At 39.9% G+C, this 16,599-nt stretch overlaps 1 protein-coding gene across 1 annotated transcript in view; it reads right to left on the bottom strand.

Moving 5' to 3' along the window:
• LOC123282603 (uncharacterized) overlaps positions 1–16,599 on the bottom strand; it is a 61,797-nt gene that overhangs the window by 19,879 nt on the left and 25,319 nt on the right. Inside the window, exon 4 of the mRNA XM_070501747.1 lies at positions 10,470–11,031. Coding sequence (XP_070357848.1) covers positions 10,470–11,031 — 562 coding nt within the window. The remainder of the gene's footprint in view (positions 1–10,469; positions 11,032–16,599) is intronic.

Raw genomic sequence — 16,599 nt, 5'->3', positions numbered from 1 at the left:
TGTATGAGGGTTTCCTTCTCTCAACACCCTCTCCAACATTTATTATTTTTAGTCTTAGTGATTATAGCCATTTTAACAGGCGTAAGGTGGTATCTTAGCATAGTTTTGATTTGCATTTCCCTGATGATTAGTGATGTTGAACATCTTGTGTTTATTGGCCATTTATATATCTTCTTTGGAAAAATGTCTCTTCATATCTTCTGCCCATTTTTAGATTGGGGTGCTTACTTTTTTGTGATTCAGTTGTGTGAGCTCCTTATATATTATGGAGAGTAATGCCTTATCGGGTATATGATTTCCAAAAATTTTCTCCCAATTGATGGGTTGTCTTATGGTTTTGATCCTAGTTTCTTTTGGCTTGTAGAAGCTCATTAGTCTGATGAACTCCCACTTGCTTATTTTTTCGTTTGTTTCCCTTGTCTGAGAAGACATGGTACTTGAAAAGATCTTTTTAAGCTGGATGTCAAAGAGTGTACTACCTGTATTATCTTTCAGGAGTTTTATGGTTTCAGCACTTATCTTCAAGTCTTTGATCCATTTTGAGTTTATTTTTGTGTATGGCATGAGATAATGGTCTACTTTCATTCTTTTGCATGTGGCTGTCCAGTTTTCCCAACACCATTTACTGAAGAGAAAGTCTTTTCTCCATTTTATGTTCTTGGCACTTTTGGTGAAGATTAGCTGTCCGTATACGTGCAGTTTTACTTCTGGGCTTTCAGTTCTGTTCCATTGATCTGTGAGCCTGTTTGTGTACCAGTACCATGCTGTTTTGATCACTACGGCTTTGCAGTACATTTTGAAGTCAGAGATTGTGATGCCTCCAGCTTTGTTCTTTTTTCTCAGGATTGCTTTAGTAATTCAGGGTCTTTGGTTGCCCCATATGAATTTTAGGATTCTTTCCTCTGTTTCTGTGAAGATTGTCATTGGGATTCTGATTGGTATTACATTGAATCTGTGGATTGCTTTGGGTAGTGTGGACATTTTAACTGTTTATTCTTTCAATCCATGTGCATGGAATCTCTTTCCATCTCTTTATGCAATTGTCTATTTTTTTCAATAATGTCTTATAGTTTTCATTGTATAAGTCCTACCCTCCTTAGTTAAATTTATTCCTAGGTACTTTTTTCTTTTTTTTGCAATTGTAAATGGAATCATATTCTTGAGTTCTCTTTCTGTAAGTTTATTACTAGAGTACAGAAATGCAACTGATTTTTGTAACTTCATTTTGTACCCCTTAACTTTACTGTAGTTGTTAACTATTTCTAATAGTTTTCCGACGGATTCTTTAGGGTTTTCTATATATAAGCTCATGTTGTCTGCAAACAGTGAGAGTTTCACTTCTTCACTCCCTATTTGGATTCCTTTTATTCCTTTCTCTTGCCTAATTGCTCTGGCCAAAACTTCCAGTACTATGTTGAATAAGAGTGGTGAGAGTGGGCATCCTTGTCTTGTTCCTGTTCTCAGAGGGAAACCCATTGAGTATGATGTTGCCTGTGGGTTTGTCATATATGGCCTTTATGTTGAGGTAATTTCCTTCTATCCCCATTTTGTTTAGAGTTTTTATCATAAATGGCTTTTGGATCTTGTCAAATGCTTTCTCTGCATCTACTGAGATCATAAAGTGTCGACTTTATTTATCTTCTCAAAGAACCACCTATGCTTCATTGATCCTTTCTACTGTCTTTTTTCTTTCAATAGCATTAATTCCTGCTCTGATTTTTTTATTATTTCTCTCCATCTACTGATTTTGGGCTTTGTTTGTTCTTCTTTTTCTAATTCAATTAGGTGTAGTTTGAGATTGCTTATTTGGGTTTTTCTTGTTTGTTAAGGTGAGGCTGTATTGTGATGAATTTTCCTCTTAATATGGCTTTTGCTGCATCCCATATGAGTTGGTATGGTATGCTTTCATTTTCAGTTGTCTCCAGATATTTTTTGATTTGTCTTTTAATTTTTTCAATGATCCATTGCTTGTTCAATAGCATGTTGTTTAGTCTCCACATCTTTGTCCTTTTCTCAGCTCTTTTCTTGTAATTAATTTATGGTTTTATAGCATTGTGATTGGGAAAGATGCTTGTTATTATTTCAATTTTCTTAAATTTATTGAGGTTTGCCTTGTTTCCCAACATATGGTCTATTCTTGAGAATGTTTCATGCACACTTGGGAATAATGTATTCTGCTGTTTTTGGATAGAGTGTTCCATATATGTCTATGAAGTCCACCTGGTCAAGCTTTTCATTTAATTCCAGTTTCCTTGTTGACTTTTTGTCTGGATGATCTATCCATTGATGTGAGTGGAGTGTTGAGGTCCCCTACTATTATTGTGTTATTATTAATATCTGCTCTTAGTTTTGTTAATAGTTGCTTTCTGTCCTTTGGTGCTCCTGTGTTGGGTGCATAGATATTTATGAGTGTCATTTCTTCTTGATGGAGTGTCCCTTTGATCATTATATACTGCCCCTCTTTGTCTCTCTTTATCTGTCTTATCTTGAAGTCTGCTTTGTCGGATATAAGTATTGCAACAAGTGCTTTCTTTTGTTTGCCATTAGCTTGGAGTATTGTCTTTCATCCCTTCACTCTGAGCCTGTGTTTGTCATTGGAGTTGAGATGTGTTTCCTGGAGGCAGAATATTGTTGGGTCTTGTTCTTTAATCCATTTTGCCACTCGGTGTCTTTTTATTGGAGAATTCAATACATTTATATTTAGGGTGATTATCGACACAAGAGGGCATAATGCTGCCATTTTACCACTTGTTTTCTGGTTCTCCCGCATTTCCTTTGTTTCTCGTCTGATGTATTTTGGTCTACCAATCAAGTTATGTAGTGTTTATGTTTTGTTTCCTTGTTTTCTTCTTATTTATTATTCATGTCTCTGTCCTGCTTTTTTGTTTAGTGGTTACCCTGAGGTTTGTATTCAAGATTTTGTGGACAAGATAGTCCGTTTTCTGATGGCCTCTAATTTCCTTAGACTAAACCAATTCAGTCCCTTTCCTCTTCCCCTCCTAAGTTGTTTTTCTCTTATTCAATTTTGTGTTATGAGTTTGTGGTTAAAGTGACAATATCATCTTTGTTTTTGGTGTTTTCCTTCCCTTTGTCTTTAATGCTATACTTGAGTATTTGCTATCCTGCTCTGATTCTGTCTACCTATTTAACTCCTTACTCTACGCTTTGTAACCCTTTCCTCCTCCTTTTTTTTCAGGTATGAGGGCCTTCTTGAGGATATCTTGTAGGGGGGTTGTCTCATGGCTATGAACTCTCTTAGCTTATGTTTGTCTGGGAAAGTTTATATTTCTCCATCATATCTGAAGGATATTTTTGCTGGATAGAGTATTCTTGGCTGAAAGTTTTTGTCCTTCAATGATTTGAATGTCATTCCAGTCTCTCCTAGCCTGTAAGGTTTCTGCAGAGAAATTCACTGAAAGCCTGATGGAGGTTCCTTTGTAGGTTATTTTCTTCTGCCTTGCCACCCTTACTATTCTTTCTTTGTCATTCAGTTTTGCCTGTTTCACTACTATATGCCTTGCAGTAGGTCTTCTTACATTGACATATTTAGGAGATCTAGCAGCCTCTTCCACATGGATTTCCTTCCCTAGGTTGGGAAGTTGTCTGCTATTATTTCTTTGAACAAGCTTTCTACTCCATTCTCCTTCTGTTCTCCTTCTTGAATACCTATAATTCTTATGTTGCATTTCCTAATTGAGTCCGATATTTCCTGGAAACTTTCTTCATTTCTTTTTAGTGTTAGGATCTCTCTCCTCCACTATCTGGAGCATTTCAACATGTCTATCTTCGATTATGATGATATGCTCCTCTATGGTGTCTGCTTGAGCATTCAGCAAACACATATTTTGTTTTATTTCTTCCATTGTGTCTTTCATCTCTAATATTGCTGATTGATTGTTCTTTACAGTTTCAATCTTTTTTGTGAAGTAGCTCCTGAACTCGTTGAATTGTTTCTTTACATTCTCTTCTACCTCATTGAGTTTTTTGATGATAGATATTTTGAATTCTTTGTCACTTAGATTACATATTTCTGCGTCCTCAGGACTGATTTCTGGGAACTTGTCATAGTCTTTCTGGTCTGGAGATCTAATATAGCATTTGATACTGCAAGAGGCTCTGTTTTTTCGCATCTGGACATTATTAGGTCGCAGTTACCACCTATCGCCACTGGGCGGGGGGGGGTCAAGTGCCCTGTATTCTGAGCCCTCTGCCTTCAGCTGAGCAGGTGGGTGAAGGGACACTTTTTCCTGTGTGCTCTCAGGGTTTTCTCCCTCTGCTCTCCTGGGGTGTTAGCTTGATGACATCACCCCCTGCAAAAGCTTTCGCCCTGGCAGAGGGCTTCCCTCTATGCTGCAAGGGCCCTAGGGAGTCCTTGGTGTTCCTACAAACAACTGTACCCTCCCCAGTTCCTTCCCTCTAGGAGGCCTCCCACGGTCCTGATCATAGTCCTTAGGGGAGGGAGTGAAGATTTCTCTTACCCTATTCCACCTCCGAGGGGGGCTCCAGCCTCTCCACCCTCTGTCATATGGCTGTGTGGATCTCTCTGACGTTTTTTGTGTCGAGTTTGGATGTCCTCTCTTGGAGTATGGGTGTTTTTTTTGTTGTATATTGGAGGGGGAAGATTTCCGCAAGATTTCACTCTGCCATGATACTGACATCACTCCATGGATTCTTTCTTGCCACCTCAAATCTGCTGTTAAAACTCTGGTAATTTTTTCATTTCAATTATTGTAGTTTTGTAGTCCAAAATTTCAAGTTTGTTCTCTTTTGTATTTTCTCTATCTTTATTTTCATTCTCTATTGACCAAATCATTCTGTTCCTTTTAATCTTCAAATATAGCTTTCTTTATGTTTTTCAATATATTTATAAAAGCTGCTTCAGGAAGTTTCTATTTACTGCTTTATTTCCTGTGTGTTAGTCAAAATTTCTTAACTCTTTGCACATCTTACAATTGCCTTTGAAAAGTGGACATTGTAGATACTGTATTGTAGCATCTACAAATTTTGCCTGCATTTCTTCTGTAGAGTCTGTCTCCCTTGCAGCGTGTGGCTGCTGATGTTGTTGTTCATTTTTTATTCTTTTTATTTTTAAACCTGGCTACCTAGAAGTTGCTCATATGTCAGCATAGCTTAGTGGTTAGCCTTTGATTGGATTTTGTGCTTAAACACCCTGTCTTAGTCAGCTTGGGCTGCCATAACAAAATACCATTGACTGAGTGGCTTAAACAAAGCCATCGTTCTGGAGTTCTCACAGTTCTGGAGGATGGGAAGCCCAAGATCAACATGCTGGCAAGTTAGGTTTCATTCTGAGGCCTCTTATCTTAGCTTGTAGTTGGTGGCCTTCTTGCTGTGTCCTCACGTGTTGGAGTAAGGGAGACAGTAAACTCACTAGTGTCTCTTCTTATAAAGGGCACTAGTCCTATAGGATCAGGCCTCACCCTTATGACCTCATTTAACCTTAACTACCTCCATAAATATCTTATCTCTGAACATGGTCACATTGGGGGTTGGGGCTTCAACGTATGTATTTTGGGAGGACACAAACATTCAGTCCATAACACAACCTGAGCCAGTAAGGCTCTCAGCCTTTGCTGACAGATCCAAATATATGAATTGAGGAATGTACTCAAAGTTCAGGAAGTTTACAAGTCTGCCTTGGCTTTTACTTCCTGGGTATGCAAGGCCTCACATTCAGCCAGGGACAAGTAGCTAGATAGAAGCTTCTCTGGTCTTTCCTGAGAGTGCACACAGCCTTCCAGAACAGCTGAGATAGGTGGGAGCTTATTAAAATCTACGAAGTCTGCCTTGTTGCCAGATCTGTGTATTAAATTTATGGCTGATCGTCCTGTATGTAGTTCACACCAACACATACTGCAGCCCAAGGTGAGCTATGATGTTGGTATTCCCTGTTTGCCACAGAGATGGCTACTGTTTTCAGTAACACCCCTCAGTATGTATCTTTCCACACTCTAAATCAAGTCAACCCTCTCCATCATCCAAGCCACTGGTCCTCATGGTCTGCTGTACCCTAGTAGAACTACTCTACCACAGAGCCAGGGGTGGGGAGGCAAAATAGGAGCAGCTCAGGCTACAAATGCCACAAATTTCCATTGTTTTTCTTGAATAAATATTCTCAATTTGTTGTATGCTTTTTGTCAATTTCCATAGTACTGAAATGATTGTTTTGGACAATTTTTCTCAGTTCATCATTGCTTTTTGAGAAGAGAATTCACTGAAATCCTCAATCGGCCATGCTCACAATCTGATTTCTAGACAGCTACACTTATGAGGTGTGGAAGGATGGAAACATTCATTGTGGGCCTACCGTTGTTACCATGTGTAAGCACCATCTAGCTGATTCCAATTTGGTTACTTAAAAAAATATTAGGTGAGAAGTCTATATTTTCAATTATATGAAATACATATTTCTATAATTACGTAAAATTTAAATTCATTGCTATCGGTCATTTTTTTAAAAAGCATTCATTTTCTGTTTTTCACTAATTTCAAAATGTTCTTTGGAAAATGAATACTTAAAAAAAGTCTTTGGAAAATACAGACCTTAAAAAAAAATCTTGAAATGGCTGTAATGTGCCTTTTCCAATCTTAGAAATTTATAAGATCAAGAAGTTTCTAGGCCCTTTACATTAACAGGGATTAAATTCTGGTGCCATTATATTTATGACTTGAAAATAGGAAGATTTTTTAGAAATATGTGATTGAGTTATAGTTTAAATTTACTTACATATGAAAATAAAAAGAATTCCCCATAAGAGTATATATAGCTGTTGCCATTTTATTGTAGAGTATCTGGGGGTGTGCATTTGGTTTGTATGCAATATCTCTAAAGATCACGTAGAATTTTCTTTTTCTGAAGGAGTGTGGAATGGAGTTAGCTATGTTAAAGTGTCACATTATGTATTAAAGTACATTTAGAACAAAATTATTAGTTCTTCCTTGATATGGATTATGACCAGATTTATCATAACTCCTCAACATTGTTTGCAACCTCTTCTTTTCATATAACTATGTGTTCTCTGGGTTTACATTATTAGGTCAATTGGAGAATTATTTATTTATTTTTGGTTCGGGGGACAACGACTGACAGTCTAGAGACTGGATTTTGATTTGCTTGCTGCTGTCCAACAGCAGCATGCCTTGGGATATCCACTTAGAGTGATGAGTATAGTAGCGGTCTCATTAGTACTGTATTTAAACACCCATGGTTGGCAGGAATGTGCTAAAGTCTGAATATAACATGGTTAATTATGTCACTGTCCCTGCCCAGGGCAACTGCTACTGAAAGGACACACTCACATGACGAGGAAGATGGCAGATGTGGTGGTTTGGAGCTAAAATGTTACTTCATTGCTGACTCACAGAAAGAGGTTTAGGATGTTCGCTGGGTTTTCTAAAGAGCATCTAGTGTTTTTTTTTTTTTAATTTATTTTTTTCAATTAATTTTTTTTGGGGGGAAGATTAGCCCTGAGCTAACTACTGTCAATCCTCCTCTTTTTGCTGAGGAGGGCTGACCCCGAGCTAACATCCATGCCCATCTTCCTCTACTTTATATGTGGGACGCCTACCACAGCATGGCGTGCCAAGCAGTGCCATGTCCGCACCCGGGATCCGAACAGGCGAACCCCGGGCCGCTGAAGCGGAACATGTGCATTTAACCGCTGCACCACCAGGCTGGCCCACCTAGTGGTTTTCATCTTGTATATTAACTTTCCACACAGTTTATTACACTTTTATGCTTATTATTATATCTCCTTTTAGTTTTTCTCACAGAAGAAAAAGCCAATTCACTATTAAAACGTTACCCAAGAGCTAGTGGACTTTTTGGAGAAATAAGACAGGGCAACATTGAGCGTGAATGCAAAGAAGAAGTCTGCACATTTGAAGGAAGAAAAGCTTTTGAAAATAATGAAAAAACTATGTATATTGGCAGGTTTTAAAAAATTTTCACAGATTTTCCTAACTGTTTGATGTATGTTTGAAATCTGCACCCCAAAATTGTCGGCATTACTATTAACTAAAAATTACTCTCGTGAAGAACTCTGAAAGTGGCATCCAACTAAGAAGACTCTGTGGAAAGGAGAGCTAGGTTCACTTCCCTATATGTTGATTTGTTTTTCTTCTTTCCTTTTTTTTTTTTCAGGAAGATTAGCCCTGAGCTAACCTCTGCCACCAATCCTCCTCTTTCTGCTGAGGAAGACTGGCCCTGAGCTAACATCTGTGTCCATCTTCCTCTACTTTATACGTGGGATGCCTGCCACAGCATGGCTTGACAAGCAGTGCCATGTCCGCACCCGGGATCCCAACCAGAGATCCCCGGGCTGCCAAAGTGGAACATGCGCACTTAACCACTGTGCCACCAGGCCGGCCCCTGGTCTGTTTTTAAGGACTCCATTTCCATAGGGCTCTGCTGAGCTGAGATTTATCATCTTAGCAAAGGGGGGAGCATTTGTTTCCCACGAGGCCCTGTTGGGGACGGTTATAGATAACTTCATCCCCTTACTCTGCCTGACCAGAGAGAAGGTGTGGAGGAAGCATATAGATGCTGACACTGTTTTAAAACATTTTACTTCTCGTATAAAAGAAAAGACATATCCAAATTCCCCTCCCCACTCTGAGAATACTCGTCCTCTTCTCTTTACTCTGGACTGCATGCTACTCAAGAAGAGCAGGGATGGGAAAGCACAGGGCGGTGGTGTAAATTCTACAGAACTGCTGTACAGTTGGAAATGGCATTACCAGAGGTAGCCATCATTAGGTTGGTCCTGTGCACCAACCATGACAATAACAGTAGATATTAAACAAGTGATGTCAGGTGTGCTAGGGGGACATCAAATATGTCTTGTGTCTCACTCTTATACTGCTTCACATGATTTTGTGTGTGTAAATGAATGTGTGTATGTGTGTGTTTTAACATGACTGGCTTTGTCTTAAAGTAGCCATATTCCTAGACCAGTCATGAGCTGTTATATACTATAAATAGAAAAAAGTACCATTTGCAAGTGTGACCTAAATGTTATTTAGAATCTTCACTACCTATACCAAACATCACAGAATGCTTAGAGTACAAAATGGCTCATGTTTTTAAAACATAAACAAAATCTGGCTCTTCATATTGCGTTTTTACAAGGAAGATAAATTTTAGATATTGTACAGTTTTCACAAAGCTAATGACTTTTCATCCTACTTTATCATTCTCCTTTAAAGGAAAGGCAGGTATTTGTTTGAAATGCATTGTGCCAAAAGTACTTTATACCACTGAACAATACTATTTTTAATTTAAAAAAATGTAAATAGTTTAAAACTTACAGAAAAGTTGTAAGAATCATACAAAAATATGCCCTTAACCCATATTTGCCAATTGCATTTCGTCACATTAGCTTTTTTATTTTCTCTCTCTCCCATACACACACACACTTATTTTTTTCTATCATTTGAGAGTAAATTGCATATATTGGGCCTCTCTACTCCTGAATACCTCATTGTGTATTTTCTTTTAAAAAATATATATTTTACTTAGCCACTATCAATGATCAAAATCAGGAAATTTAACATCATACAATATTATCTAATATCCTTATGTGAGCTAGACAGTGATTCTAATAAGGTCCTTTATAGCATCGCTTCCACTCCAAGATCCAGTTTTAGGCATCAACTCTGTTTGAGAGCTCTCACAGTGGAAATCCGATTGGCAGTTTCCAGCGCTGGCTGAATAAGCCACAACTTTCCAGGCGTCTGTGAGTAGCTCAGGGAGAAGAGAAAGAAAGGTCTGGAGGAGAGAGCAGGCATTTGCAGTGCGAGAGAAGGAAGCGTAACTCACAACCAACGGGGGTGTCACCAAAAAAGGAAAGGAAATTAAGCTTGTCCCTCGCCCAACTATCCACATCTCTCAGAAATTTGGGGAAATCAAATCCAAACCGAAACTCACTGGGGAAACCCAGATAAAGTGGAGTAGGTGAGGCAGAAACGTGGGCGCTAAGAGGGAAACTCAGGCAAACCTCCTCTTGAGAGAGGAGAGAGCGGGGAAGACGGAGCAGAGGACCCACAGCATCTTCGTGGAGTTGGGGCGTTTTTGCTTGTCTCTTTTTTAACAGGGGTGTGGAAGGCGCTGCATTTTTAATACAGCCACATGGTTCTCGCCGCCTTAAATGAGAACAATTACCCAAAATAGCATACGTGTTACTCCAGAGCCCGAGGAACGGCCACGGGAGGGGGAGAGGGCGTGGGGCGTCGCATGGGTTTGGCGACCAGAACTGGGGAGAGGAAGGGGGGCGTATCAGGGAGCGGTAGGAGCCCGCCGATCCGCGAAGCGCCAGGATGGAGCGGGGCGGACGGGGCAGGAGACGCGGGGGTAGGGGACGCGGGGGCAGGTTGAGGCGGTGGCCGTCCCGGCCGAGGGGCGCGGGCCGGTCGGGGCGGGAGGCAGGGGTCGCGGCGCGCCGGGCCCTCACCGCTGCTGAGCGTGGACTCGCAGTGCCAGCGGTCGAAGCTGGCGGGTTTCCGGCAGGACTCCCACAGGGACAGGTAGTACTGGTGGTCGGCCGTGACCCAGGCCGGGCTCAGCACGGCCCCCAGGTCCAAACACAGCGCCAGGAAGATGCACACCAGCCCCACGAGCTTCAGCGGGGTCAGCACCGACACGCGCACCTCCTCCATGCCGCTGCCCGCCGAAGCCATGCCCCGGGCGCCGCGGCCGCCGGCCCGCCGGGGACGATGACGCCGGGCGGGTCCGGAGAGCGGGGAGCCCGAGCCCTGGAGGGCAGCAGCACAGCCGCCGCCGCCACCGCGCGAGGACTCGCTCCCCGGGGCTCCGCGCCTCCCGCCACGCCGCGAAGGCGGGTCTGCCGGGCGGCCGGCCGAGCAGGGGTCGTCAGCAGCCGCAGCGACGCCGATCCCGCCGCGGACCTTCGCCGCCGGCCCCGCGCCGCCTTCTGCCACCGCGCCGCCTTCTGCCCCCGCGCTATCCGCCCTGGCGCGCCCGGCTCGCTCCGCCCCGGCCCGCCCCTCCCGGGGCTGCGGGAGGCGGCGCGGAGCGGGGAAGGGCGATGTCAGGCTCTGGCTTCACCTGCTTCGCTGGACCCTGCCTGGCTCCCCGGCGGAGCTGATCCCCCCTCCCCCTGCATATAAGTGAAATCATACAGTATTTGTCCTTTTATGTCTGGCTTCTTTCACTTAGCATAATGTTTTCAAGGTTCATCCATGTTGTAGCATGCATCAGAATTTTATTCCTTTTTAAGGCTGAAAAATATTCCACTGGATATATATAGTACCACATTTTGTTTAACCATTCAACTATCAGTGGACATTTGGGTTGCGTCTACCTTTTGGCTATTGTGAATCTTGCTGCTTTGAACACCGGTGTACAAACATCTGTTCAAGTCCCTATTTTTAATTATTTGGAATATATACCCAGAAGTGGAATTGCTGGGTAATATGGTAATTCTATTTTTAATTTTTTTAGGAACTACTATACTGTTTTCCACAGCAGCAATGCACAAGGGTTCCAATTTCTCCATATCCTTGCCAACAAGGATTTTGCTGGTTTTTTATAATAACCATCCTAATGGATGAGAAGTGTTATTTCATTGTAGTTTCGATTTTCATTTCCCTAATGATTAGTTACGTTGAGCATTTCTTAATATACACACCTTAAATACACATCTTAAGACTCTGAGGGAGGTGGGACTCCCAGAATGCTGATGTGAAGAGTCTTGGGAAATCCTACCCATGAAGAGACATCTGTTAAGCTGGCGAAATTGGCAAAGACAATAATTCAGAGTCTCTAAGGTTCATCAAAGGACTTACAGCAAATTGAGAAGCATTTATTTAACTAAATCTATGGAAACTAAGTAAGAAAGGTGGGAGGCCATGGCATTCAAGCTAGAAACAGTACCCAGGACTTCACAGTTCTGCCTTGTATGAGAGCTATTCCAGTGGGCTTAGCATCTAAGGGCAGCTCCCATCCCCCCAACTTATCGGGTGGAAGAGCTATTCTGAATGGAATCCAGATAACTGGATAATGGAGAGAAAACTAAAGTGAAAGACAAGTGAAGTTTACTTTAAATAAAAATTACAAAAGCTCAATTTATATGTATAGTTGGCAGGTCATGTAAAAAATAAAAGTTTATTAGAGTTGACAGTTAAGACTGAAAGACAAGGTGGTAACCCTTGCAGGGACCAATTTTTCATGGCTAGCATAGAATCAGGGTGATTAACACCAGAGTTTTATATTTTGACTATTGCCTTGGAGTAAAATCAGTGAAGCTGCGATTTCTGATAACTATTATTATTTGACAAGATATCACAAATTTTAATAAAGCAAGAAAGATAAAGCAAAACCATAACCACATTCAGATATGTATATTACTCTCAATATACTCTCTTCGGTGCCTACTGAAATTTTTTCTTAATGGTTTGAATGTTTTTACCGATTCACTGTCACTTTCATTTTAATCTTCAAACACCCTTTTGGTCACATGCTTTAATATGTTGTGTGTGCCTCAGAGGGGGCACATCGTCTTCAATAAAGTGAACTGATATACACTGCTGATGCTCCTGATTATCTTGGAATACCTTTTTTACTGTTTATATTAGGCTTCATTTTAAGAGAAGCAAGATGCTCAAACAGAAAAACCAAAGTCTGCTTTTCATTTGTTGCTCAAGTTTCTGAGTTCAGCATAAAATAATATGAGAAAATAAATAGATTAAAGTCACACTTTAATTTATTAAAGCAATCTGTTTAATCTATTAATATGAAGCTAAAATACAATTATTAAAAAGGGCATGATTTTAATTGTTGATTGATTTGCTATAAAATACTTGCCGTTAGTCCACACTTCTTAATTCTGCATTCATTTATGATATAGAAATAAAGGTATTTCTAAATAAAGTATATGTGATTTACTTTTTCTAATTTAAAAAAAATTTCTTTTTCCATCATATTTAGTCTCTCACATGATCCACATACAAACTTTTTCTGGAATAAGAAAGCAGTGACTCAAATTTTCCAAAAACACACACACCTCATTCAACCTTTTTCTTCCCCTGGCATTAGTAATTGCCTTTCTCTCCACCTTGAGACTTAATCTTTCAGGCTTAGCAATATTTACAAAAAACACACACCAAGCTGATATTTTGTAAAGTATGATCTCAGTAATAAAATAAAAAATGGAGAAGACTACTATATTAATCAGAGATGAGTGAAGACATCTGCCATATAGGATTTTGTAAACATTTCAACTGTTATAACCAGTCAAAAAAAATGTTACTATTCTTGGTCATCTGCTATGTTGTAAAAATAATCTTGTTTTACAGAAGTAGCCTTTTAATTTGCATTGATTAAAATGAGGACCTTAGACTTGAGTAGTCCAAAGATAGCATTGTATTACATAATATATGCAAAGCTCTTTAAATGCACTATAAATGTGTTTTTCTCTACCACTCCACCAAGGAGTCCCAAGAGACTTCCTAGTCGAGAACACTCCTTCAGTGGGTGCAATTGTCACCATTGTACTGAGAGAGAACTGAAAACCTGGAAGATCAAGCAAGAGATAACAAATGTCGGCCACCTGTGCTTCCTAGTTCAGATTTCTTTTGTACCTCAATACTTCATATGTTATTTAATACATCATGAGCTCATTTAACAAACTTATGTCTACTCAATCAATATACAAATTAACCAGTGCTTTCCTCTGTCTCTGTAAAGCAAGCCAATTGATGCCTAGGGCACACTCCAGAGTCAGGGCTAGTAGGCCACTCTACTGCAGGCCCGCTCACCATGGAGAAGAATGTTTACCAAGAATGATCTGTGTTTGTTATGATACCTGTTTACAGCACTTGTACATGTTTTGATAATTGCATAATTTAATTAATATTTGAAAGCAATAAAACCAGTATGAGACAGCAGCTTATATGAAAACTAAGTTGAATACTTAGGTGGGATTCCACAAAGGTGAGACAATGAAAAACAAGTCAAATTAAATGTGAGAAAAGTAATGGTAAAACTTTAAATAATCTGAAAAAAATCTAGATGGAGCATAAATCCAGGTTGGCTCCTCAGTATGTGAGTTCTTTTTCTACTTAAAAATAATGGAATGGGCCATCTGAATAGGCCTATATCTATTAAAGAAGGTGAATCAATAGTTAATAAGCTTCCAAGACAGAAAGCACCAGGTCCAAACGGGTTCACCGGTGAATTCTAGCAAACATTTAAAGAATAAATTATATCAATTTTCTACAATTTCTTCCAGAAGACAGAGCTGAGGGAATACTTCCTATCCATTCTGTGAGGCGAGCATTATCCTAACACCAAAGTTAGACAAGGACATTACAAGGAACAACAGACCAACATCTCTCAGGAACACAGATGCAAAAATCCTCAACATACTAGAAAATTGAATTCAAAGTGTATAAAAAATTATACACCAAGACCAAGGTGGTGCAGGAAGGTCCTTAGAGGGCATTACGTCCAAATCACTGTAAATATTATAAATGATTTCCTCCACTCTAGAGAAGCAAGTCCACAGCTGACTGTTTGCCTCTGAGCAAACCGCCAACCCTAAAACCATTCTTTTCACAATCACCTTTTTTATTATGAAAAAAAGCATACTTACACAATGGGGTATACCAATTAGAGCAATAGTAATTAAATGAGTGCTCATGTACCCAACATCAAATTTAGAAGAGAATATTATCAGTACCTCAGAGCTCCTGTATGCCCCTCACTGCTCTCCCCTTCCTCTCTTCAATCTAGATATACTCATGGCCTAACAATTCATTTTACCTATTCTCTTGCTTTTATTTTATATTTTTCACATGTAAACAATTTGTTATTTAGTTTTACCTCATTTAATGTTCTGTGAATGTAATCCTAGGGCATGCCTTTTTCTATGACTTTTTTTGAACTTCATCCATACTGATACATGCAGCTACTATTTACTCATTCATATTTGTACAATGAATGAATATTAGTCCATTCTCCTATGGGAGGCCATTTGGGCTGATTCCATTTTTTGCCTTTAAGAACAATGCTGCTAAGAACATTGTGTAAGTATTGCTTAGTGCATATGGTGTGTTATGTACCAAAGAGTGGAATTGTGGATCATAAACTATCAAAGTTAAAAGCTTAAAAGTATAAAGCTCCTATCATAGACAGGAATGTGAATGAATATTTAGAGACAATTTCTTTTTTCTTCTTCTCCCCAAAGCCCCCCAGTACATGTTGTATATTCTAGTTGTAGGTCCTTCTGGTTGTGCTATGTGCAACGCCGCCTCAGCACGACCTGATGAGCGGTGCCATGTCCGCGCCCCGGATCTGAACTGGTCAAACCCTGGCCCACCGAAGCGGAGTGCACAAACTTAACCACTTGGCCACAGGGCTGGCCCCCTAGAGACACTTTCTAGATTGAAGATTATAGAGAGTACTTTAAAATTATAGGACACGATCCAATTTTAATGTTTTTCTACCTCACATATTCTCACAGAGCTCTTTTGTACTCTAGAGGCTGGATGTCTTACGAGATTCAAACATGTTCTTTTCATCTACATTAATACCTATAAATCAAATTTTTAAAAGGTAAAAATCTGTTTCAGTCTAGAGTTGAGAATCTGGAAAAAATCAAACTCATTTCATTTGATTCTTTTCAAAACGAAATAACTATTCTATTGCCATTTTAATGTAAAGAAACATTGATAAATGTGCTAACATTTAATGAATCATTAATAGCACTGCCTTTTACATAATAATTTATTGTAAGAAGTGTTTTATCATGTTCAAGAGATGTGTACATAATTCTATACAATGCCATTTATAAATGCTTTATAACAGGTTGATGGAACATTATTTAGAACCTGTTTCAAACATGAAACAGGTAAAAACAAGCCTCCTAATGACTGAATCTTAAAAGTCTGTGTTCTCATTAATCAAGTTTCTTAAATCATTCTAAATGTTACCTCAATTTGAAATGCAGCTGCCATTTCTTATTCAGTTTCGCCCTCAAGTAGGAACAGAACAAATCTACGGCACTCAACCTGGAGTGAGCACCGTGGCGTAGAATTGTTCGGGGGAGTGGCAGCAAAGGTTCCAGAGAATTGCCTGTCATCAAAGCCTAGAATATTGTTACTGATTTTAGACACAGTCTAAGTAAGGGATATAGTAGGAAGGAGTTTATGACAGATGTTTTTAGATAAGCTTTCGAACTGATTTATTGATACTAAACCTTGCTTAGAAATGAATGCCACCTATCATTGGAAAACTAGCAATCTCCAACCTTATGTGGCATTTTTGCGCCCCCCCCCACCTCTTGATGGAAATTTCACCTAAATTCTCGCATTGCAGATCCATGGTACATAATAATCTCTTCCAGAAACTGAGATGAGGAAAAATTCTCACTGGCCTCTCCTGGAGGTAAGGAGTCCAGCAGTCCTAGCTCAGTTTGGGCAGGTGGGGCGGAATGGAGGAGAGGGGAGTGATTCCTCAGAGGTTGACACCTCCTTAGCCGCTGGTCAGAAATTAGATTTAAGGAATTTAAGACTACGTTTTTTATTATAGATCTTCTTTCTCCTTCATGCTCTTCATCTGCT

The sequence above is a fragment of the Equus asinus genome, chromosome X (genome assembly GCF_041296235.1).
Source record: "Equus asinus isolate D_3611 breed Donkey chromosome X, EquAss-T2T_v2, whole genome shotgun sequence".
In the NCBI taxonomy this organism is placed as follows: Eukaryota; Metazoa; Chordata; class Mammalia; order Perissodactyla; family Equidae; genus Equus; species Equus asinus.
This window is presented reverse-complemented; position numbering and strand designations above follow the sequence as displayed.